At 43.4% G+C, this 25,254-nt stretch overlaps 1 protein-coding gene across 4 annotated transcripts in view; it reads left to right on the top strand.

Moving 5' to 3' along the window:
* Positions 1–25,254, top strand: part of Sipa1l1 (signal induced proliferation associated 1 like 1) — a 291,536-nt gene that overhangs the window by 207,906 nt on the left and 58,376 nt on the right. For all 4 annotated transcript variants that reach the window (XM_027418435.2, XM_027418430.2, XM_027418433.2 and 1 more), the window contains 3 exons: positions 8,159–8,333; positions 18,238–18,341; positions 19,856–20,013. In XM_027418435.2, the coding sequence (XP_027274236.1) occupies positions 8,159–8,333; positions 18,238–18,341; positions 19,856–20,013 (437 nt within the window). The remainder of the gene's footprint in view (positions 1–8,158; positions 8,334–18,237; positions 18,342–19,855; positions 20,014–25,254) is intronic.

Here is a 25,254-nt window from a genome sequence, read left to right as displayed (position 1 = left end):
TTATCTTTTCTACCCCTATTAAACTACTAAGCACAAGTGTGCCTGGAAAAATAAAACACAAATTTGTTTACTATATTGTGGTATTTTGCCTTTCAAATCCTTTGTGCTTGATTCTCTCTTTGCAAGTACATAAAGCAAAAATGAACCTAAGCAAAACTTGTTTTTGTAAGATGTACAAGAAAATGCTGTACGAACATCGAGTCACTTGCTTGTCGTTTGACTGGCAGAGTCATGTATGTAGGAGTGGCAGGAAGCATTTTGACTCCTGAAGAAACTCACTTTGAGACATGAATGTATGCTCTGTGGCTTACCAGCGTTCCCATTTCTTGCTGTCTTTTTTGGGGTTTGTGCTGTTTTTGAATGGCCACTTTAATTCTATTGTTATGAGAAATGAGAAGATACAACTCAGTTGTCAGAGGTTTCATACTGTCTACTGTTTATTGGGAGTCAGAAAATTTGTTTCTTTGGATTTAGTTTACCTGCCTTACTGTCAGGTCTCTGTTTCCTCATTGAGCATCTGTAGGGTAGAAGCAGACTGCATAGATATGCATTGCACTATTGCTGTGTTCTGATCATTTTCCTGGCATTATCTGATTTAATTCTCATAGTGTCCCTGAGCAGTTTACTCCAGTCACCAGCCTGACTTATGTTCAAGGCAACTGAGCCCCAGAAGCTTGGGCTGTCTTCTGCCCTCTCACCCCTTGCAGAGGCTGAGCACTGGCCACAAAGCTGCATAACACTGCCTTTTTAAGAATTGCATTTTTCTTTACTTTTTTAAAAAAATATTTTCCTTTTTCTTGTCTTGAATTATTTTTTTCTTAAAGGAAATTGTGAAGTGCTAGGAATTTCACTATCTATTCCATGAACTTTTAAATTGTATGGCTAATTCAAGTACTTTAAATTATGTCAGAGTCTTCTTATCTGTAACAATCACTGAAAACTGCCTATATCCTATCAATTTATTTGCATGGGGAATGAGAGATTGTGTCATGACCTGTTTTCAGGAGTTGAGAAATGTACAACACCGAGAACAACACTGGGTGCTTGAAAAAAAGAGTCAAGGAATCTTAGCTGTTATTGATGATGTTATAAAACGATCACTTGCTAGCCATCTTTGTGTGCATTATCTCATTTAATCTTTGCAAACCTCCTTATGCTCGCCCTCCTATTAAAAATAGAGTATTGTGTATCTGCAAGTCAGCACAACTGGTACACCCCACGTAACACTCCTTGCTGCTTGATAAGGGCTGTGGAAAACAGCTGGGCTAGTACACAGTCCATACCCATGAAGACGAAAGGTCATGCATTATTGTACTGTAATACCTGCAGACAAAGAGAGACATGGATGCAGACCAGAGGGCACCAGTCGTGATTGGCTGACAGGATCAGAATGAGGTGCCTCTCAATGGGGAAGAGGCTTACATCAGGGCTGAGTAAGTGATCAGGTGTTCCAGACCCAAGTCAGGAGGAACAAAGTATAGGGGGAAAGGCTCACTGTGTTCATGGAACAGCAAGCAGGCTCACTGAGCTGGAGTGTGAAACACATGCAGGAGAGGAGTAAAACTAGAAAACTTTGACCGAGCAGGGACTGTGTAAACTGATTTACATGAATCATCCAGGCACACAGATGACTTCCTAGCCCACATCCTAACCCGTGTGTTGTATGTCCCATTCTACTCCTCCTCTTGAGTGGGGAGGAGCCTGGAACGATGAAGCTTTTACTGACTGATAGAAGCTTCAGTATCCAGTGTGAGGCATAGCGCGTTAAGCCCAAAGAAATTAGAATAGGGCTGGCTTACAAATGTCAAAGCATACTCACTAGTTTGTAGAGGTAGAGGGCATCAGTAGTCCTGCTTTCATTAGGAAATGTCAAGTCACATATACCCAGTAGGGATTTTGCCTAATAAAAGGTATTCATTAAAAATACTCAAATGTTGTTACTCAATTTTGAAAACAGTTACTTTTTAGGTTGTAGAAGTTAGAGAGGAAGTGTAGTCATTTTACTGTACACCTGCAGCACATGCTAAGAATGGCTGTCAGGAGAAGAGCAGTGTTCTTTCATAATGGATAGCAATGATCCTTTGATAGGGTGTGAATGGAAACTCCAATGGCCGCCTGTTCCCTGCCACAGTACATTATTTTATTGTGAGGCTAAGTGAGTTTGACCGGCCACTGTCGTCTTTATTCAGGCAGCCCATACTGAAAAAAATGACCCATAGGGGAATCATTTTATCTAAAACCAATTTTCTGTGAATGGCACATGGGCAGAGCAGTGACATCCCTAGAATTTAAATCTCTTCTCTATTAGAGCCCTCAGTGCATGGTTGATGTTCATACGGTTCCAGGCGACTAGACATGCATTCTCAGGAAGGAAGTGCCCTCGCCAGTCACCAGGACAGTGCAGCCCTTTGTTCTGTGTGGCCCCTCCACGCTTGCCTGACTGAGGCTCCATTGAATGACAGGATGGGAGGATCCTGTGGGTAATGCCACTGATGGGGAACCAGCACTGGCAAGATAGCAGTTTGTAGTGACTGAGAATAGCAAGACTAAGCCATAGGCAGTAAGGGCTCATTCACAGTCCGAAGGCTGGCTGGCTATCTAAGCAGAAAGTTCACCCTTCTTGGTTTTAAATTATGGGTTGTTTTTGAAATTCAACCTTAAAGTGAAAAGTTAGGCGTTCTCTCTCATATAATCGTCATGGTGTCTTCAGACAGCGCAGAAATCTAGGTGATGAGACCATGCTTACCGAGAGTGTCCATTCTTCTGCTTTTGATTGCCCTTTGCCCTGCTCATGGAGTCCCAATGCACACACTTGTGTTTTCTTGTCCAGATACTACTTAACCCAGATACAATGGAGTTTTAATTCCGTTTCCTTGGACACTTCTTGTTTACTCAGTATGTTGATAGGCCCTTCCCATGCCTAGTGAAGGTCTAGTCATTTATATGCTGCTTAATACTCTATTGTGTTGCTCTACCTCTGATGAATTAATAATTTGTTTCTCATTTGATGATCTGTGGAGTTGATTTTAGTGTTTTACGGAATATGCATTAATAAAGACTTTTTCCTATGTAATTGAAATTCATCTCAATGTCAAGTTAGATGTATTTATTATCAGATGAATCTTTATTTTGGAGATTTTTTTCACAATATATCTTAGAATAAGATTAGATTATGTGTGTGGAATATTTTATTTGCATTATGTCAAAGATAAAAATAGATTAGCACATATCTGTGCAAGTGTACATAATTTTGAAAATATATGTCAAAAAACCTTCCCTACCCAATGTCCATGTTTTTTCCTCTCTTCTCCTCTCTCCCTTCATCCCTTCCCCCCTTCTTCCCACCCACACTGGATCTTTGTTTGTATTCCCAATGAGGACAAAATTTCAAACCAGCATTTTAAAAATTTCCAGTGCTGATGTTTTTCCCAGTCTCTGCCGTTCTTGTTGGAAGACAATAAAGAGACTCATCTTTCAGAAGAAGTTGAGAGAGTTGTTTCTGCAGAGCAAACCAAAGTGAAGACAGCAGGCAGAAGAGCCTCTGTAGACACGCCCACACACACTAACCAGGAACTTAATGGAAGAACATTTAAAAACAAGTTCTTACAGAAGAATGCATCCCACTCTCTCTGCTCATTGCAGCCAACATTCCTGGACATAATATATAATAGAACCAGCAAATGCTTAGGAGGTAGATGGGCTGAGGACCTTGGGGTCTGTGGATGGCACAGTGATGAAGGTCTTGGCTTTTCTTTCCGTCTCCCAGTTTGGGATGGGAAGAAGCCAAATTCCTTGAGTCCTGATAAGCACAGATAGAACTTTGAAAATATTTTATTAATTGAAAAAATAAAATCAACAAGAGAAGATGTTTGAATAGACCCCTTGTACTTGGGTGGGGGGGCACTGCTGGAGGAACAAGTCGGGAGCTGGATTCACATCTCTGTGGATCCCGTTTCCCAGAGGGTGGCATCAGACACTGGGTACTTTAGGTGGTCCCTTAAAGGCTTACCTGCATTTCTGTGAATCTACATAGAGGACAGGAAGGTTCCTGTTCTGCCTGCCCAGCCACAGTAGCACCACTGGAAGTCTAGTAGGCTGCTGTCTAACAGTGGTTATCCTCCTCAGAGAGAGGACCTGTCTGTCATCCACAGTCTTAGGTGGATAAAGCAGCTGGTTCACCTTGTAACTCTCCCAACGAGCGCTGTATACCTTGAGTACTGTTAGGGTTTGGCGCCGCTGATGTGATGTGGGCTCTCAGGAAGACGACAGGAGGGCAACAGTCTAGAGACCCTTGAGAACTCAAGTCCCATGCTTTGAGAACTGTGACATAGTGAAAGCTCTTTTAATATTTCACACTTTACAAGCACCTAGATCAATCATTTAATTCTAAAGGTTTATTTAAAAAAAACAAACAAACAAACAAAAAAAAAACGGGGTTGTCCTCGTGGGGCTGGCCACCCTAGTGTTCCGGTGGCTCCGTCTGGGAAGCTGGGTGAAACACCAGACTTCCTAAGATGTGCCAGAGAGCCGATTTACTGAGTTGTGGTTAGCTGATTCTGAACCCTGGCTGGATTTGCCCTTGTCCCAGAAACGCAGGAATTTTTAAGTCAGTTTGTACAGTTTCACCACAGTGCCTGGAAACAAACCCTTGCATAATGTGGCCATCCTTTGGGATCTTGGAATTTTTCAGTAGACTAATGATTGAGCATCCCTATAGCAAAAATTCAAGAATGCTCACATTGTATCTGTTTCTTGACTCTGTGTGGAAGGAGCTGGTTTGGTACCTGTCACTTCTGATATGGCTTGAAAATGGCTTCACTTTGCTGAGATTCAGCTTTTGTTCTGTTGGCCTGATGACCATCAATTTTTTTTTTTACAGACATAAACACCCGATGCCAGGCCTGGTGGTACACACACACCTTTAATTGCAGCACTCAGGAGGCAGAGGCAGGTAGATCTCTGTGAGTTCGAGGCCAGCCTGGTCTACACAGTGAGTGTCAGGCTAGCACTACATAGTAGCTCTTTCTCAAAATACTAACAAACAAGAAAAAAACAAAAACAAAGATATTTGCTGCGTGACCAGACACTTAGATGAGGGCTCCAGGGGAGCAATGTGACTTAGGCAAAGAACAATATTCCATTACTGAAAAGCCCAGACATTCTTATCAACAAAATTTACACTGTTTCCAGGGTAGTTCTGAGTTCATTGTTACTGTTTTGCATTTTAAATGTAAGTATTACATATTCCCATTCATAGCCCACACAGATTTTTTTAGCCTTTCAGAGAAATAGAAGATCCATTTCATGGAACACTGCTAGCAATCCCCTGATGCTCAAGCTGTTGACACTGACACTGGCCCAGGTGTCACTGGCACTTGCCCCTTCACTGGGCATGTTTGTGTTACACTTGTGCAACTCCTGCACAGTGCCACCAATACCAGCAGGAAAACATGGTCATTAGCTAAGGATTTGAGGAGTCTTGAGTTCAGAGAGTGCCACCTACATTTGATTTAATTGGAACAGAAATCAAGTTTATAGTCATATTGTCAGTTTAGGAAACAGAGCAGGTGGCATCTGGCATAGTTTTAAACTGAAAAAAATGTGACAATCTAGCAGATTTCCTAATCCTCTTATAAAGCACTCTTCCTTTCAAACCAGTGAAACCAGAAACCAGCCGGTTGTCTGCTGGTGGCACTGACCATAGTATCTATCCGGTGAGCGAGTAGAAGGGCACATTGTGTCCTCCCCTGGAGTCTGCCTGGCTGGCGCTTTCAGATCGCCTTACTTATCTTAGTCCACAGTGGACTCTCTTTAACATGATAAATGAATCCTGTTGAATTTTGCAGTGAAACCGTAGGCCTGTAAGAAGTTCTTTAAAATCACCTACAGACCCAGAGTGATAAAGTGGTTCCCACTGAGCAGGGTGACTTTTGTATTCGTGGCCTGTGCAGGATGATCTTGGCGGTGCAGCCAGATGGTGGAACTCAAAGCCCCTCCTGTCTGCGGATCACTATCTCTGATGGTCCTTCCTGCAGGGAGCAGATGCTGCCACTCAAGCCCTGTCCTGGGAGCTAGCTGTACTAAGGACTGCCTTTGTAATGGGCAGAGAGGAGCCTGCCATTCTCTACTTATTCTCTGAGACCTGGGGCACTCGGCTCAGTTCTAAAGCCAGGATGAAACCTCTCCCTTTAGCCACATTCTGACAGTTGGAGTAGCCGGCTGAGATGAGCTGGGCTGAAATGTCAGTGATTTTACTTCAGTATTTTGTTTGCTTTTTCCCCCTATAAGTGTGGTATACAAACCAACCAGCCAAGTGTATGCCTGTTACCAGGTAAGGGAAGTAAGGGTACTGCCATTTTACATGCTATTCCCCACAGTCTAGTCTTGGTTTACCTATCTGCAAGATTCAGGCCTGTGGCTTTACTTTGTCCCCATAGGTGTAGGGACAGGTAAGCAGAGTAGGTCCTGTGAAGTTGAGCCCCTGTCTAGAGCTGTTGACCTCTTGTCACCTAAGCAGGGTGAAAGGAAAAGCAAGCAAAGGACTTCTTTCTGAACCACATGACTTAGAACATTGGTGTAGACCCAAGGCCTCAAATGGCAGGGCCTGAATATGTTGTCAGAACTCAGAAATTTTCAAATTGTAGAAGGATAATAAAATACATGTACAACATGCTCATATTCCTAGTGTGATATGGGATAGCACCCCACAGTCAAGTACATGAATATTTATGCAGGGATAGATGAATATTCATGTCAAGAAGAATAAATTAAAAGTTAGGATTCCATCCTTTATCAGTTTTTGCTGCCAAGTATGTTTGCTTAAATTGATTTATTTTTCAACTTGAGAATTACAAATAAATGACTTTGGACCCATGCATTGACTGACAAATACAGGTTAAAACAAGACTGTAAGGCAGGTTTAGTGCCACACCCCTTTAACACCAGCACTTGGGAAGTAGACGACTGGTCTCTTGCAAGATAGAGGCCAGCCTGGTTTATGTGGGGATTTCCAGGCCACCCAGGGCTATACACAGAGACCCTGCCTCAAAATAAATGTCTATCAAATGAGTAAGATCAAAGTCAAGCTGTTTTGGGGAGCAGATGATAAATTTGTGGTCGATATTGTATGTGGTATTAGGCAGACAGTAGTTATTCAATACATGCTGGTTACTAAAACTTTACCTTACCAGGTGTGGGAGCTGCACCTATAGTCATAGCTGCTCAGGAGGCTGAAGTAGGAGGGCTATTTGACCTCAGGAATGTGGAGCAGCTTTTATGCCATACTAGGTTGGAATCCAGTGAATGCTAGGCAAACACAGCTCCAAGTGACAGCCTCAACCCCTCCCCCCCCCCAGTATTTTCTTAGATTAAATTCTCAGCTTGGTAGCTGCACACCCTTTTGGGAGAAGGTTCAGAACTCAGCATTGGCCACACTAGATCTCAGTATCTACATTTTGCTTCATATTGAGAGTTCAGTATCATTTTGAAAGTTGTTTGTAGGATGACAAAGATTTTCAGTGACAAAAAGGTGTCTTCATTACTGTTATTTTGTATTTAAATCTTGGGACTGCTTTGCTTTAAGTACACTGAAAGGGAATATTTGCCTGAAACTGATCCTCCAGAACCCTCTTGCCTTTGAGCAGTTTGGAAAAGGAGTTTCTCTAGCTGTGTGCTGATGACACTGGACTACACCCAAGCTCTCTGTTAGGGTCACTTCAGATGAAGGGGTGCAAGTCTGCTCAGATTCTTAAATGCCAAGATTATTAATGACCTTTTAGTTCAAAACAACTTATTTTATAGTATGTTTTGATAAATAGACCTCTGCTTTTAAATATGTAAAGGCCTTAGGTTTGTAAAGGGAAAGACCATGGAGGATTAATTGGCAGTTTGGATCAGGTTGTTCATCAATCTTTGTAATTGGTAAATCATGAAAAGTTTTCTGAGGCTCCGACTAGCTGCTCTGACGCCATCTGTCATGGCATGCTGCAATTCCAATTCACGTCTTTGTCCTTTTCTTGTAGCTCAGGAGGATTAGAGGTTTGTTCCACTGTAGTTTTTGGATCTGGGACAGAATAATTCAAAGGGCTTCCTGAGAAGGGTGCTGGCTGTTTGCTGGGCACGGAGGGTCGCTGTGTCACGGTGTCTCCTGTCTCCACAGCTGAACTATCAGCAGAAAGTGGGCATCATGTACTGCAAGGCAGGCCAGAGCACCGAGGAGGAGATGTACAACAACGAGTCTGCAGGCCCAGCCTTTGAGGAGTTCCTTCAGCTTCTGGGAGAACGAGTTCGGCTCAAAGGATTTGAGAAGTACCGAGCACAGCTTGACACCAAAAGTAAGAAATACTCACACCTTCCTGCTGTGCTTGGGCATCCATTAAATCATCTATGAAACCGCTCTGCCACTGATGGCAGAAATCTACTAGTGAAGGAGGGAACACAGGCTGGGAGTTAGTTGTAGCACTACAACTGTCAGACTGTAATCCAAATGGCTACAGTGGGACCCGAATGCATTGCTGTCATCAGAGCTGTGGGTGGGTCAGGGCCCAGACACAGATGGTGCCCAGTTGCACCAGAGTGAAACTGCAGAGATTTCACCACACATAGCTGAATGTTAGGGGGATTTAAAGACCGAGAAACCCAATCCGATTATAAGATGTGGACATCTTTACTTTATTGGTTTGTGATATAATTCTTATACTCTTCGACATAGCTAACCTTTATATACCTTTCTTCTTTACATTTATTAATATTAGTGTGTGTACATGTGTTTGGACATGGTATATGTGTGCATCTATGTATGTGTGTGTGCACCATAATTGCCTGTGGAGGTCAGAGGACAAACTTGGCGGAATCTGTTTGTTCTCATTCTCTCTCTCTCTCTCTCTCTCTCTCTCTCTCTCTCTCTCTCTCTCTCTCTCTCTCTCTCTCCCTCCCTCCCTCCTTCCCTTCCTTTCCTTTCCCTTTCCTTCCCTTCCTCCCTCTTCACTCTCCCCTCTTTGTCTTTTTTTAGTCAACATCTCATTATGAATCTTTGGCTGACCTGGAACTCACAAAGACATTTCTGCCTTCTCAGTGCTGGTATCACTACACCCAGCTTCCTTCTACCTTTATGTGGGTTCAAACTCAGGGTCACCAGGCTTTCACGGCAAGCAGCTTCTACCCTCTGGGCCGTCTTGCTGCCCTCGTCTGTATTCTTTGAATGTCTAGGAGTTCTTTATTTCTGTTGCCTGCAGTTATTTTAAGGGGAGATGCGTGTGTGTGCATGTGTGTGCATGTAGATGCCATTGGTCAGTCACGGATGATGTTCGTCAGCAGGCATCCACCCTGTGTTTTGAGACAGGATCTCTCACTGACCTGAAGTTCCCCACATGAACTGGACTGGCTGGGCAATGAGCCCCAGGGATTGGCTGTCTCCATCTCCTCGATCACAAGCTTGAGCCACCACATTGAGCTTTTTAAATACATATTCTGAGGATTTAAACTCAGGCCCTCATGCTTGCGTGACAAGAACTTTATCAGTGAGCATCTCTCCAGCCTCAGTTTATCTCAAGACTTTAGGTGTTGCTATGCTATTTTTTGTGCTGTAGCCCATTGTACTTTGCTTGTATTTACCACCACTTCCTGTCTCTTCTTCCTTGCTCTTACTGGTCTTCTTCCTCCTTCAAATAGTGTCTCTTCTGCTCGCTTGTTATGGGAATCCCTAGAAAATAGCTTGTCAGTATGGTTCTGTGTGGATTAAAGGCCCACTCATGAGGCATTTTGTTTAACTACAGTGCAGAAACCTGCAGGGTTGTATACCCCCATCCTCCAAAGCCCACAGGAGGATAGGTAAGCTCTCAGATGCTGGTTTGGGTGGTAGTGTGTTGACTTCTGCTGCACCTCTGTGTAGAGACAGATTGAAGTTATCTCAGAAACTATCCTTAGACACCTGTAGCCTGTTTTTCTTTGGGAGGGTCTTGGATTAGTGCGTCTGTTTTGCAGTGTACAGTAATCTCTCCAGTTTTCTGTACAGGAAATTAAATAAGGCATTGACTCATGAAAACAGAAAAGCATTCATAAACTCCACGGCAGGGAGGATTTCCTGTTGCCATAGTTTTACTGTTGCCAGCTTGGAAACGACGTGCAAGAGACTATGAAAAGCCATAAATAGCCTGGCCTCTTAAATATTATGTTAATGTTCGGTCCTGCTTATAGCTGTGTAAGATCTCAAGTCATTAGGTACCTTCAGCTCTTTTTGTCCAGGTATTCTTGTAACCCCCTCCCAGAGTTCATGCGTCTCAGTTTGTCCAGCTCTACAGATCATCACCATAGAGAACTGTTGAAACAAGTGCTCTGCCTCTGTAAATGAGTGGTCAGATTTGAGCCCCTAAGATTGTGTGCTGTTTATTGATCTACCTGTTTCTTGACACCACCTCATGAGGTGGAATGATGTGATAAAGGCATCCCTGAAGTGACAGGGATGCACGGTGGTGGCTAATAAAGCAGTCAACCCACTAAAGTAAGCACTTGGTATGTGTTTGACTCCAAATCCTAACTAGAGGAAGGTGGGCCTGGCTTGGCAAACTGCCTCTGAGTGCAGTTTATGCAGTACATTCCACAAAAATGCTCTTTCTCACTGAGGAGGGTCCAGAAAGGGTGCACTTCTCAGCTTTTACAGAGTGTGCCTTCGTCTGCTTTTCCTTGCTGTGACAAAATACCCAAGGCTAGGTAATTTGTAAAGAAAGTGGGTGGGCTTGGCTCTGGAGGTGTGAGACCATGGTGCTGGTGTTTGCTGTGTTCCTATGGAAGCCTCACATGCTGAGGGCACAGGTGGACGAGAGATCACATACACACAGTCAGATGAGGTCACACTAAAGCAGGAGAGCAGGCAGGTGGGAGGGGTTGACCCCATCCTGTCATAGCAGCCCACTCCTGAATACTTTCTTACAATGACCTACTACCCTGTTGGTCCACTTTGACAAGGCTCTACAACCTCTCACTGCTACTATATTGGGGAGTGGCTATGTTCACACCACAGCCAAACCATAGGAGAGCACCATGTTTCCTAATGTGAATGAGGGCCAGAAAGTGTTTCATTCAGAAACCCTAAAGAAGACAGTGTGAAGCTTTTGTAACACAGGTCATCGGAGCAAAAACTAGAGTCCATATTAAATAGTTATAAGCCATAAAGAGACAGCAGTTGGCTCTGTACCCTGGAGCAGCTCCTTACCAGCTGGAGACAGGATGCAGCCCTGTGCACGTATACACTGTCAGCCATCTTTTTCTACTATGTCAAGAAATTCTTTCAATATAATTCTTAGAAGGAAAAAAAAAAATGCCATGGTGGCACGTGTCTGTAATCCTGGAACTCAGGAGGTAGAGGCAGGAAGACCAGAAATTCAGTGTCGTCCTTGGCTACACAAGGAGTTTGAGGCCAGTCTGGTGTGTAAGATCCTGTCCCAAAAGTACATAAAGACTTTCCTGAGTAGAGCGCAGGCAGATCTATGGACCTGTGGCTTTTACCAAATTCAAATGTTTTGTGTTGTTTATATGTGTGGTTAGCCTCTCGGTTTCCAGTCACACATAGATTGTATATGTCGCTAGAGTACCCACAGCTGATGAGGCTCTGGTGTTGTTTGTCAGCGCCTTTCTCAGTGTGCTTCAGTTCTGATCACTGCTATCAGCACATCTTCACTGCTCTCCCTCCTTTTCTTTATGGTGCCTTGGTTCACATTAATTTGATCCAGTAACACTTTGATAAAATATGGTAATTACTAGGACTGGAAGTTGCATTTGGTAATTCTTTTGTATCTTCCAGTCTTCAAGCCTCATTAAGTTCATCTTGTCCTTTAAATCCTTGTCCTTTAATGGCAGTTAAAGTCTTCTCTTTCTGTCTTACTGGGTTTCCTCCTGTTGTTAGGTTTTCCTGGTTTGAGTTACACCTTACTACTTCACCTGGATGATTATGTGTGAGGTATCACATTTTGTGACTGTCATGTGTAGATTTTGTTGTCTTTGAAGTGTTGGGTTTTGTGTGGGCATCAATGAACTCCCCAAAAGACCCACTTGGTTTTCCTGCGTCTTGACTAATCTTGGCTGCTGTTACTTGTAGTAGCCTATGGTCTTCCTGAGGTGTGGTGTGTCGTGACTTGACTCCCATCCTGTTGAACATTCTTTGTTTGGCTTTCAGGCTTACTTGCCTGTGTACATGCATCGTGTTTTTCAGTCTAGCATTCAAGAGTACCTTGTTCAGGTGCTCAGCCTAGCTGGCTCTGAGGTTTCCTCCACTAGGGTACTCTGCAAGTGTCAGTCTCCTCAGACTATTGAACTCCACTTTATAACAGCTTCCCTTCAGAGACCAATCCTGTGTTGCTGTCCCAACAGACCAGCTGGGTAGAGAACTGGGGACACTATAGAGTGTATCCATTCCTTGTTGCCACCTCCCAGCCCTGGGAACCACTAACCATCTGATGCTGTCTTTTGTAGAATGTTTGGAACCAGTTGGTTCAGATGTTAAATCAAATTTTCTAATTTATATGAGAATTATGGCTGAGGCAGAAGCTCCAGATTTATCCTCATACTCATTCATTCATTCTGTATGTCTGTCTTTGTGTGTGTCTGTGAATGCATGCCATCTTAGTTAAGCCCCGCAGACTGCTAGCTAAACTGGCTTTGGATACATTCACATGCCATGGCCGGGCAGTGGTGGTGCACGCCTTTAATCCCAGCACTCGGGAGGCAGAGGCAGGCAGATCTCTGAGTTTGAGGCCAGCCTGGTTTCTAGAGTGAGTGCCAGGATAAGCTCCAAAGCTACACAGAGAAACCCTGTCTTGAAAAACAACAACAACAACAACAACAAATTCACATGCCATGGCTGGACAGCTAATAAGCATTAGGAAAATGTTCCAGATCAGGTGGTATGGTTGGTTAATAAAGTGTTCAGAGAACCATGACCCAGGGCTTGGCCTTCAGTCTCTGTCCTTGCCTCCCTGATGTACTAGAACTCCACACACCCACATTGTCTAGTGAGACAGTTCTACTATCGTGTGCTGACTGGTTTGAGATTTTATTTTGCTCTGAACCAAGAGAGTCAGGAAAGGAAAGCCTGGGTAAACAGTTGAACCATTTCTCCTCTTTCATACGCACCTGTACAAAGTCCATTTTTCTCATCTCAGAGTTAAAGACTTGCAGCAAACAAATGGACTTCAGATGGGTGTGCTGTTGACTGGAACAGCCCTCTGAAGAAGTGTTCCACAGTGAATCTTTTGGCCTCCTGTTTGTTCTCTGATTTGGTTGGCAAAGCCTCTGGGTAATTGCACACACACTAAAGAGAAAGACTTCCTACCACACTGCTTACTTGAGAGCTGGAAACCATCCTCATTTTAAGCTGTTCTCATGGACTATTATTTGGGAAGTTATTTCCTAAATGAAGCTTGGTTGTCACGTCAGCACACAGGGGACTCCGAAGCCCTTTGTGAGGCATCTCTCAGATCCCCACTCTCACTAATTCTCTGCACTGTCTGTGCCACCGTCAGCATTTCCTCTGTCTAAAGGACAGCTGAGATGGCTTTAGACTAGACTTACTCAGGCGTACAGAAAGTAGAACCATGGGGGCTGGAGAGATGGCTCAGGGCTAAGCAGATATGCTGATCTTCCTGAAGATTCAGGTTCAGTTCCCAGGACCCACATGGCAGCACACAACTGTTGGAAACTCCAGTTCCAGGGGATCCAGTGGCCTCTTGCATTTCATGGGCACCAGGTGCATACAAGGTGTGCTTACACACATGCAGGCAAAACAGCCATAATAAAAATAATCTTTAGAAAAAGAAAAAAAAAACCTTCTTCTTTATTAGGAATTAGCTTTAATGGGGAAAGAGAAAAGGCACACAGAGAGCCAGTCAGGGTTCTAGACACAGAGTGAAAAATACACAAAGAGAAAACTCTTACATCTTAACTCAATATTAATATTAAATTTAGTATTACTATGTGTGTATGGGGCGTGTGTGAGAGACAGACAGACAGTAGACACAATGCATAAGTGACAGTACCTATGTCAGTTTTGGGAAGTCATTTCTCTCCTTCCTCTTGGTCCTGCTGTGCTGTGTACCCTGGTGGGTCTCCTGTCTCCACCTCTCACTTTCCCTGGGAGTGCTGGCATTACAGATGCCTGCTCTTGCATCTTGCTTTTTTATATGGGTTTTAAGGATTGAACTTGGGTTGTCAGGTATATGTGTAAAAGTATTTTTAGCTGCTGAGTCATTTTGCTAGACCTAAATTTAAATTCTAACCAGGGCATTTACTGAAGATCTTATGGACTAGCACTTTCCCATATTTTATTTCACCTAACCCTCACAACAATGAAAATACCAGACAACAGAGAAATGACTACTTTATTGATGAATGAAATACACCCCAGGGTCCAAATCTCGCCCTGTCTCAGAAATGCACCATTGTTCCCTAGAGCATACCTGATTTCCGGTGTGTATCTGAACAGTGACTTGAGCATCTCCAGATTCTGAGGGAAGGTTACATGCATGTGAAGTCGGACTCTAGCATAGAGATTTTAAACCAACAGCTACTTAACTATTGTGGTATTCCAAACTAGGTAAGAATCATAGCCAGCCCAGCACATCCTTATCCTTCCCAAACAGGAGCAAGCATTCAACCTTATGAGTCCATGGGGGCCATTCTCTTGCAAACTGCCACAATGGCTATTCATTTTATTTACATATTGGGATACTGGGGATCAAACCCAGAGCTTCACATGACAGACAAGCACTCTGTCACTCAGCTACACCTCCAGCCTCCACACCCATTTGGAAACACATTTCCAAAAATCAAGTAGGCTTATGTCCTTGCCATCTACTTTGTCTTGATTTGCCATTAGTGTTCAAGAAAAGGTTGTATTACTTTTTCCTCATTCAAATTCACACACCCATTATTGATCAAGCCTCTGACTACTACAAAGCCTGACTTACATCAGCAGTCAGGAGATCATGGCATTGATTGCACCTGGAAACTGCTTCTGCAGACTTGGCACACCTTCAGGTGGAAATGCAGCCGCTGACCGAAGTCTTCCCCACCTTCCCAAAGTGTGGCAGTGTGTTACTGCTTTGTTACGGCCTTGTACAGTGGACGTTCTGTCCTTGGCATCCCTTGGTTATTCCCTATCTTAGTATCATCTGCTTTGAAAAATAAAAGTTTTATTTGAGATTTTGAGACACGATCTCTCCATGTAGCCCAGACTGTCCTCTAATGTGAGATCCTCCTTTCTCAGTCTGAGAGTTCTGGGATTATAGATGTACCCTACTATACCCGCTAAAGGAGTCTCTCCCCCCTTCCTTCCTTCCTTCCTTCCTTCCTTCCTTCCTTCCTTCCTTCCTTCCTTCCTTCCTTCCTTCTGTCCTTCCCTCCCTGCCTCCCTCCCTGCCTCCCTCCCTCCCTCCCTTTTTTGTTGGTTTTTCGAGACAGGGTTACTTTGTGTACCCTAGCTCTCCTGGAACTAGCTCTTGTAGACCAGGCTGGCCTCAAACTCACAGAGCTCCACCTGCCTCTGCCTCCTGAGATCTGAGATTAAAGGCGTACGCCACTACTGCCTGGTAATGTTGAGAATGGCGATGTTCATGACTGTGCAGCTCACAGATGGTATGAGTTGGAGGTGGGTCATTTGACTGTCCGATGGATTTACTCCTTAAGGATTGAGCCCATCCAACTGTGCTATGGAGAGGCATTGGCTTTCATGCCTTCCTCTGCAAGCACATTTTCACTTCATCATTGCTCACTGTGTATTCTCTGCAATCTGATTAAAAAAAATAAAATCCCAACTCTGTTTCCGTTTCCCAGACTGTCATCCTCTTAAGACTTGGATGGTTTCTAAGTCACTAGAAGCATAGCAAGAACATTGAGTATTGTAGTCTTGGAAGGTCTGCAAACATTCTTTTCTGTTCTCCTGGCAGTGTTTGCACTTGCATTGTGTTCACAGTAATCTCAGGACTGGGGAGTTGCTTTCTCCTGGTAAAGGAAGTTCTCATTGTTTTGACCTTAGTCTCATCTTTAGCTTCATGAAACCATTTCCAAAACTGTCAAAAATATTAGCAAAACTGGGGGATTTCCAAATATCTCAAGAAAAGGACTTGTCAGACAGCACCCATCACAGCAAATGAAGTGTTCAGAGAAAGAAAGGGCTAAAAGTAGAAAAGCAAATTGTTATCCATAGAACTTTTCCTCTCTGGTAGTCATGGCTATAAGGCCAATGCAGTTAGTAAATGTCAGTGGCAGTATTTTTTTTCTCGTTCATTGGTTTTGCTTAAAGTCAGGTTGAAGCACATCAGAGCTGCCACATTCACCTCCGAGTCTTGCAAGATAAATATAGCAGGCTGATCTGCGGCTATTTCTAGCAGGTTCTAACTATGGTAAGTTCTTCATACTTCCGACCAGCCTTTGAACAGTTGAGAAGGACACTTCATTGTAGTAATGGTCTTTTGTGGTGATGGTGGTCATTAACATTTATGAGACTTTTGTTTTCTTGACTACTTACATGCAATGTATTTTGCAATTTTGAAAAGTCATCCTTGCTTTGTTTTATATTTAGCTTATTTCTTTGCATTTTTCATGAGCTTCAAGATGAAGATCCTCCAGTAAGCTCCAGCCTAAAGCTCAGGGCTCTAGATCATGTTTCTAAATCTGTCTGCCAGTGTCATCTTGGTCTGCTTGGAGAAGTACCTCCGAGCCGTGGGAACTCCTAGTTACCTAGAGTTACTAACTCAGAGTTACCTAGACTCCTTTTTTGAGACCTCAGACCTGCTGCACAGTGTCGTTGGGTGTGGCCTGGGATTTTGCTTTTAAAGGGGCTGTCCCACTAATGCTTGCATGCTGATTTTGAGAGCTGCTGCCTCTTATGCATGCCAGTGACATTGTCTTGTTATGTCATTCGCTAAAACACAATAGGTACCATTCACTAAAGTGCAGTCAAGTCTTTTAGTCCTCAAAATTATGGTTGGTGGCTTCAGTTTACCCAGAGTGATGCTCTTAGGTTCTCTTAGGTTCTCTTAGGTTCCCATAAATACAGTAGTCCTTTCAACTGGCTGTATTTTTCTCTGATTATAGGTGTTTGTAGGTACAATGGTTGGAAAGTCATTTGTGTTTAGGCGTTAGAGGTGGTTTTTCCTTAGGGGAAATGAGAGTACAGCATGTTTTCAAATCTTTAAAATTTGAGGGTACTCCTGCAACCTTGCTCCCCAGTGTGAGTCCCATACTACTCTTGATTGATTTGGAAATATTAAGAAATTGATTCTTAATATCTGTGAAGGTGAATGGAAAGTTTTCTGTTTGTTTTTACTGGCCCTAGATGGAATTTAGCATTTCCCTCAGTTATAAACAACAAGTCACCTGGTTTTATTACCAACAGAAAACAGACACTTGATACTGTATCTTTTCACAGTAATGTTGCTTATGCTCATGACCGCTCCACTTTGCAGTATCAGTGTAGCCCAGGTTGGTCATGAATGTGTGATGCTCCTGTCTCAGTTGCTTCAGTACAGGATTACAGGGGTGCACCACCATTCCTGGCAATAGCATATTTTCAAGTATTTGATAGTTAGCTTTTTATTTTTTGCATGCATATATACATACATACATACACACACACACACACACACACACACACACACACACACACACACACACACACGTATACATGTGAGTTTGCACATGTATGGGTGAATGCAGGTGTGCCTGAACACGAATGTATGTGAGTGTGAGGCCAGAGGATGACATTAGGTGTCCTCCTTGCTCATTCTCCACTTTTTATATTGAGTCTGGGTCTTTTATTGACCCCAGAGCTTGCTACTCTATTGCTCTGGTGATTCCTGGTCTCCTCATTCTGAGTGCTAGAATTACAGCAGGCCACCACTGCGGATCCTTTCATTGGGGGTCAAGCCCCTTATCCACTGAGCTATGTCCCCAACCTCAGTTTGTTTGTTTGCAAATAGTTTAATTTATGCATTCACAAGTATCCTAAGAGAACATTAATCCCGAGAGAATATCCAATCTATAGACTTCATAGGACTGCAAGAGAGAATTGGGTATTTTTTTTTTATCAGAATTGGGTATTTTAAAATGAGTAAAACCACCTGTCATTGGCCTTAGCTAGGCTCTTTACCTTCTATATCATTTTTCAAGGTTGTCCTCTTAAGTGGATTCTTTTTCCTGCTCTTGTAGTCTTCTCATCAGTTGTGTGTAATTTTTCTTAAATTGTAGCTGACTCCACTGGAACCCACTCTCTGTACACAACCTACAAAGACTATGAAATTATGTTCCATGTCTCCACCATGCTGCCGTATACACCTAACAACAAGCAACAGGTAAGATATGCTATGTCATCTGTGTTTCCACTTACTGCATTTCCCCCAGAAGCCTAAGTGGCAGGTTTATAAAATCTGTGACCGGAATTTAGTGTTGCACCTGTCACAGCAGCAGGAAGCTTTGTGCTCTCTGGAAGCAAGGAATAGCAAGTGAGCCGCAAACAAATGAAGAGACTTAGATTCTAGGGTAACAGCCAGCTGGATAGCTTTGCGAATTAATCATTTGCTTTTCACACTGGGGATTGAGGATTTCATGCAGTCTGAAGAGAAGTTGCAATAACAGTGATTGGATGACTCTGCAGGGTTGCAGAGGAGCTGCACAGGTGGGTGAGGATCTCCTCAAGAGGCCAGTGCTTAAAACAGGATCGTACTGGTTTCATCCAGAGTCCAAGGGGAATTGAACACAACAGGGAGAAATGGCAGAGAAGCTGTCAGTCGGGTCCAGAGCCATATTCTTTCTTCATCAAGAAATGGCAAGGAATTGAATCAGTGATGCCAAGCACAAATACATCAGTCCTGCAGAGATCAGAGGCGCAACACCTAGCCAGACTGTGAGAAAGAGATGAAGAAACCAGAATGTGACAGATTTTCAAGGAGGAAAATGGAAACTAACAGTACTGTTTGGACAATATTGGCAGTTACAGTTTGGGAAAGTATTTCAAAATAAATGGTGCCAGACTGAAATTTAGAAGCCAGGAGTGGACAGTCTCTCCTTCTATACCTATTGCAACTGGTTCAGTCACTCCTGACTTTGCAGGAACATGGATTTTATACTACAGAATTAAGAGAGTTGGCATTATATGAAAATAAGTTTATGTGTAGCATAGTTGGTCGATGCTGTGTTTAATTGTTTTGCTCGTTGAAGAGCTTCCATAAAGCAAGGGAGGAGCACAAAGCTCACATATGATAGTCACACCCTCTTGGAAGCCCCCTCAGAAGGCACTGTACTGGTGTGAGGTTCCTGAATTTGACAGCCATGGCAGAGTATGTATAGCATGAATCAAAAGATGGTCTGAAGGAGCTCTCTGTAGTTAAGGAGGCTGTTCAAACCTGAAACCTAACCTGCCTTTTAATTGTGACTACTTATGGGATAGCACTAATTTCTATGTTCCCAACTTTTGGGGCACAAACTATCTACCAGGAAACCACTTCGTCACATTTTCTGTAAAGGAAACAATGACGTGATTATGTTGTAATTACTTCAGCCATTCCTCATCTCTAAAATTCTTCCCCAGCGGCAAGTTTCTTATCTGAAAAAGGAACACGGCTGTTGCTATAGAAACTGAGGATTTGGACATGCCAGATATTAGTTAGTTCTTTTTGAACGGCTGTATCCTTTATACAAATTTTAGAACATTCATTTCCATGTTCCTCCTTGGAGAAGATGCTAAGACGGGCTTAAAAAGGCCTGCACTGGTACATTCCGATGTGGAGTAGATGCCTTAATATACGGAATGGTGGAGGGTGTCTCCAAGTGTTGGCATTCATGTTGGTGCTTGCTTGTTTTCTTGTAGCTCCTGAGGAAGCGGCACATTGGAAATGACATTGTGACAATAGTTTTCCAAGAGCCTGGAGCACAACCATTTAGCCCGAAAAACATCCGATCTCACTTTCAGCATGTTTTTGTCATTGTCCGGGCTCACAACCCCTGCACAGAGAGTGTTTGCTACAGGTAGGCATTGAGCTGCAGCGGCTGAGTGGGTGGCAGGTGATGGCTGTGCGCAGGGCCCCCCTCCCCCAGCTCTGCTCTCTGGAGTACAGTGGGCAGTCTGTTACTTTCTTTTTTATCTCTACATTGTGTGTGCAGTTGGCTGAATTCACATAATGATGTAACTGGTGGTGTTGGCATTCCTAGGCTTGTTGGTTAGACACCTGCCATTTCCATTGGCACCTCCTCCTTAGGTGCTGTCCTTCATCCATACCATCTGGTCACCAACTAGCTAATTACTCATAATGCTAATTATATACTACTTTTGGCATAGCAAGAACAAAGAAGACTGTTCATAATAAATAGAAGTTCATTTTTAAAAAATTGTTGCTATTAAAAAAGCCCTTTACTCTAACATTTCTAAGTATCCTCTTAAAGGCTTTTCTGTGTTTTATTAGACATTGGTTGTAGCTGTTTTAAATGCCCTGAGCATTTCCCATGTGCTGGCTACTGGATTTGTGCAAAGGATTTCATACTAAATAGCACTGGGAAGTGTGGCCAGTGGACTACCACACAATGCATTTTAAAGGAAGCTTTTTCTTTTAAGCCTTGGTCTAAATCAGCACTGTCCGATGGAAACGGTGCAGGGTGCATGCTAGTTTTAGGCTTTTTAATAGCCAGATTTTTAAGTTTTGAGATTATAATTATATTTCTTCCCTCTCTTCCCTTCAAACTCTCCTGCATACCCATCCCCATTCTCCTTCAAATTCATGGCCTCTTTTTTTTCACTAAATAGCCAGAATCTTTTAAAGAAATCATAGGTAAAAGTAATTTTGAAACTATTTTTGACCCAGTGCTTTATTTTAATTACTAAATATATCAAAGTATTATTTCTACATAACAAATCATAATTTAAAATATTGATATTGATTGTGACCCTATCCTTTAGTTGTTGTTTCAGAGCTAAGGTCTCACTGTATAACTTTGGAACTCGCTCTGTAGATCAGGCTGACATTGAACTCACAGAGATCCACCTGCCTCCACCTCCTATGTTCTGGGGTTAATGGGATTAAAGGCATGTACCACTATGCCCAGCTACTTGTGGACCTTTCTTTGCACTAAGTTGAGTGCCTTTTAGCTAATGCACACCTTGGATAGGATACTAAAGTTTCACTGAATGACTTGATCTTCTTTAGGGATTTGTAACTCTTATAATTGAAAAATAGTCACCCAGATGGTTCCAGAACATTTTGTAAAAAGCTTTGTCTGGATTGAGTATCAGTTTTCAGATTTTACATTTACTAAACTTTAAGTCTGATTTAATGCTCTTTATTCATATTAGCCATGTTTCAGGTACTCAGTAGCCCCTCTCCACTGTTAGCCACCAATGGATGGCGCTAAGGGCAGGTGTCCTGGCTGCCTCCAGCGGTTTCCTTACTTTTCATCTCACACACAGATACACAAAATACTGGAAAGTGGGGATTCTTCTGTCTCTCTTTGAAATTCCTGCATAAGGAGCTCATCGTTTCTTTTTTTAATTACACATTTTTGTGTATGAGTGTTTTGATTACATTTATATCTGTGTACCACGTGTGCACCTCTTGGTGCTAGAAGAGGGGTGGGTAATGGATGCCCTGAAACTAGAGTTATGGACAGATATGAACTGCCATGTGGGTGCTGGGAATTGAACCTGGATCCTCTTCAAGAGTATCCAGTGCTCTTAACTGCTAAGCTGTCTCTCCAGACCAGACTGTGGGAGCCCGTGTTTTTAACCCAGCCATGTGACGCTCATGGGAGTCTGTGCTGGAGATAGGATATGGTTGTTCATGACATGACATGGGTGTGCCTGGAATTTCCTAGCTGACAGCCTTGCCTAAAAGCCCAACACAGTGCTTGTCAGTGTGAATATTTAGTCATTTTAAATCCAAGAGAGCATGACAGGTTTTAATCCTACCAAAAGAAATAAGAGAAAATTTCTTTAGTGACCTCCCTTTCTACTGTATACTTATGACATGGGATTGTTGTGTGCCCTTTTCATGTGGAGTAGCATGTTTTCCGGGATATGTGGGGTGTCAGGCCGTGTCCAGAGGCCTAGGACAAACAAGGTGTGCTCTGCTCTTACAGTCTGTGGTGCTGGTGAAGGGGGAGTGGGGAGGCTTATGTTCTCATGAAAGTAAATGTATCCTGGGGCAGAATGGAAAATCCTGTTGATTGTAAGGTGGCCCATAGGTCCTGGTGTGAGTTTTCCCCATACTCTGGCAACCCCCTCAAACTACTGGGGATCGAGTTCCAGCCCTCTTGCTAGTTTAAACTAATTCCAAGTACTTTCTCCAGAGGTAAGGAGAGAAACCAGGGCCATATGAGTGGCAGGCAAGAACTGTAGCACTGAGCTAGCTTCCACATTTAAAACCTATTAGGCAGAACTGTAGGTTAGTGGTAGGACCCTTGTCTGTCATGTGTAAGACCCTGGCTTCCAGCCACAGCACCACAGTCAGCCAGTTCTTGGCCCAACTTTTCCACTAGAAACACTCATTTGTTGCTTTGTTTTGTTTGACACCTGTCTGGTGTCTGACATCTGGGACATGAAACCATTATTTTTATCAATTGTCTTGCTGTAATGATTTGGAGGAAGGGGTCAGAAGGATGAGGTACAAGGATATTTAACTAAGAAAAAGGGATTTAGCATAGTGTGTGTTTTAAAATGCAGATGTATGAAATTCAGCAGGAAGCAAAGGAGCCAGTTCAGGAGTGGTGGGGGTGTGTGGGGTAAAGACAGGGACCCATGGGTAGGGAGTAACCACAAGGAAATAGTTAGCTCTGTGTCTCCAGGGAAGGTAATTTATACATGGAAGTTTAGAGGCTACAGTCTTTTCTTTAGCCCTGAGCCTACCATGTATGTATCTGAGAGAACAAAGAACATTTCTTACCATGGATCCTAAGGATGGGTACTGAAGTTCCCCCTGTAGTTGATCAGAGTACCCTCCAGCCTCTCTTGTTAGTTGATTCATTACAGCCAGCTTAATTTCCTGATCCCCGCTGATAGATCAGATTGGAAGTGACAAATAAAAAAGATGAAGGAGCTTTGTGAGTGTAAAAATGCACTGAAAGCCATCAACATGTGATTATTGTTAGAGGAGGTATAGAAAAGCCATTCACATCAAAGGTACAGATTCAGTAAGCATAGCAACTATTGAATCAGTGGATCTAGCTTTGACCATCAAAGGCCACAAACACCACAAAGGGAGACAAATATGTGTCTCGTAATGGCAGAGTGCCATCCCACCCTTTTGCCAGATTAAATTTGACTGTGAACAAGCCTCTTAGTCAAGGCACTTTCATGGAAATGTAGATGACTGATGACCAAGGAGCAGGTTTATACTCCACAGGATTTACTCTCTGGCCAACCAATAGCCCAGTTTCTTCAGAAGATGCATTGCAAGAAAGAAAAGTGTAAGAGAAGTAGACAGGACTCGATAGGATGACAAATCAGTAAAGATTAATTCATTTCAGGATAGATATGCATAGAGGGCCCAGGTTCAATCTCTATTATTGTCCCTCCCAAATAATCATTTAATTGCAATATGTGGACCATATTTAGACCATATTCTACACACACATAGTAAACAACCCTTAGACATTTGAAGTAATTGGAAATTGGACTGTAAATTTGATGAAATTGAGGAATTACTAAAAACTAATAAAGTTATAAAAATGATCTATGGTCTCCAAAACAGATGTTACTTTTGGTCTGTAGCTACATTTAAAAAACATGTATGTTACTTCTGTCAGAACGGTTTCTCTTTCCAGTGGTTAAAATGTACTGAGTATCTGAGAGTGGTATCATGGAATGCAAAGGACACTTGGAGTTAGACCAGCTTGTGAAAATTCCCAGATCTCAAATTTCCCCCTCTGTGTAGTGGTTGGCTGCCTGTAAGATATGCTTGATACCCAACTCATTGTGCCTGCAGGCGAGGAAGTGTGGTGTGTGCACATCCACAGGCCTGCCTGGTCACTTCTCTTAAAAAGAAGGCATCTGTGAGGTTGGTTCATCTAGGAAGAAACGGCCTAAGGAGGCAAGAGATGCACTTAGCCACAGGTAGACCCTTCAGCTGGCCTTCCTGTCACTCTGCTTTAAACTCTGCAGCTCAGCCTGCAGCTGGGTCCTTCAGGCCTGCTCTCTCCTCTCAGCCCCTCCCTAACCCCTCTTGGCACCTGACCCCACTTTCATGAAATATATGATCTCCCTATAGTGCGCTCGTGAATACACACACACACACACACACACACACACACACACACACACACACACACGCACGCACGCACGCACGCACGCACGCACACGCACACGCACACGCACACACCCCACCCCACCCCACCTGTTCACCACATGAATCTGGCTTTGCTTTCCTCTGGGAGAGCACCCTGGCCTCCTTAAAGCTATAGAAACTTTAGTGAGTCTGGCCCCTGGAACCCTGCTCTCTCCAGCAGAGAACTCAAAAACCCTTGATCCTCAAGAGTAGCCAAGACTTAGCATGTAGGAGCTTCATGAGCATTGCTGGGGAAATGAGCACTGTTGGAATCCCACTGCTCCTGGACAGAGGAGCTGCATATGAGGGTGTTGTGTCCTGGAACTGGGTCTGCTGCTTGCAAAGTCAGTCCGGCATTGTTCTTTCTGACTCTAGCTTGAGAAGGAACCACCTCTACATCTGGGTGTGTTCTGTGTTATATTCTGTATTTCTGTTGTTCCTGCCATCCTGAACTGAGCCTTGAGGCCTGGCACATGATGTGCAAGCATTCTACCTCTGAGCAGTATCCCTAGGCCTCTTTTCATTTTTTTTTTAATCTCATCTTGCCCCGAGTTTATTTGTGCAAACATCAGAGGGTATTGATCCTGTGCAAATAGTATGTAGGTGTGTCACACCAGTTCATCTGTATTTACATTGGCAGATAGGAACCTTTTCTTTGGGGGCCTTCACAGGGGTCTGAGCACCTTTGGGAGCCTGAGCTGGAGCTGCAGCCTCCTCTGCCTTGGCTTGAACCTTGGGCTTTGGTTGGCAGAACCTACGACTCTTGGCCATATAGCTTCTCATCTGCTTCCCAAGCTTGGAGTGAGCCATGAAAACAGAACAGCTGAGTTTGCGGCTGGGTCCTTTGGCATCTTGGCTTATTCACCTTGGACTTCACAACGGTCTTGGCGGCCTCTGCACATGCCCTCATTGCCTTCCCATCATTTGCCTGTAGCTTCTTCAGGCCTTTCTTGTGCTT

This window comes from Cricetulus griseus, chromosome 5, assembly GCF_003668045.3.
Source record: "Cricetulus griseus strain 17A/GY chromosome 5, alternate assembly CriGri-PICRH-1.0, whole genome shotgun sequence".
In the NCBI taxonomy this organism is placed as follows: Eukaryota; Metazoa; Chordata; class Mammalia; order Rodentia; family Cricetidae; genus Cricetulus; species Cricetulus griseus.
This window is presented reverse-complemented; position numbering and strand designations above follow the sequence as displayed.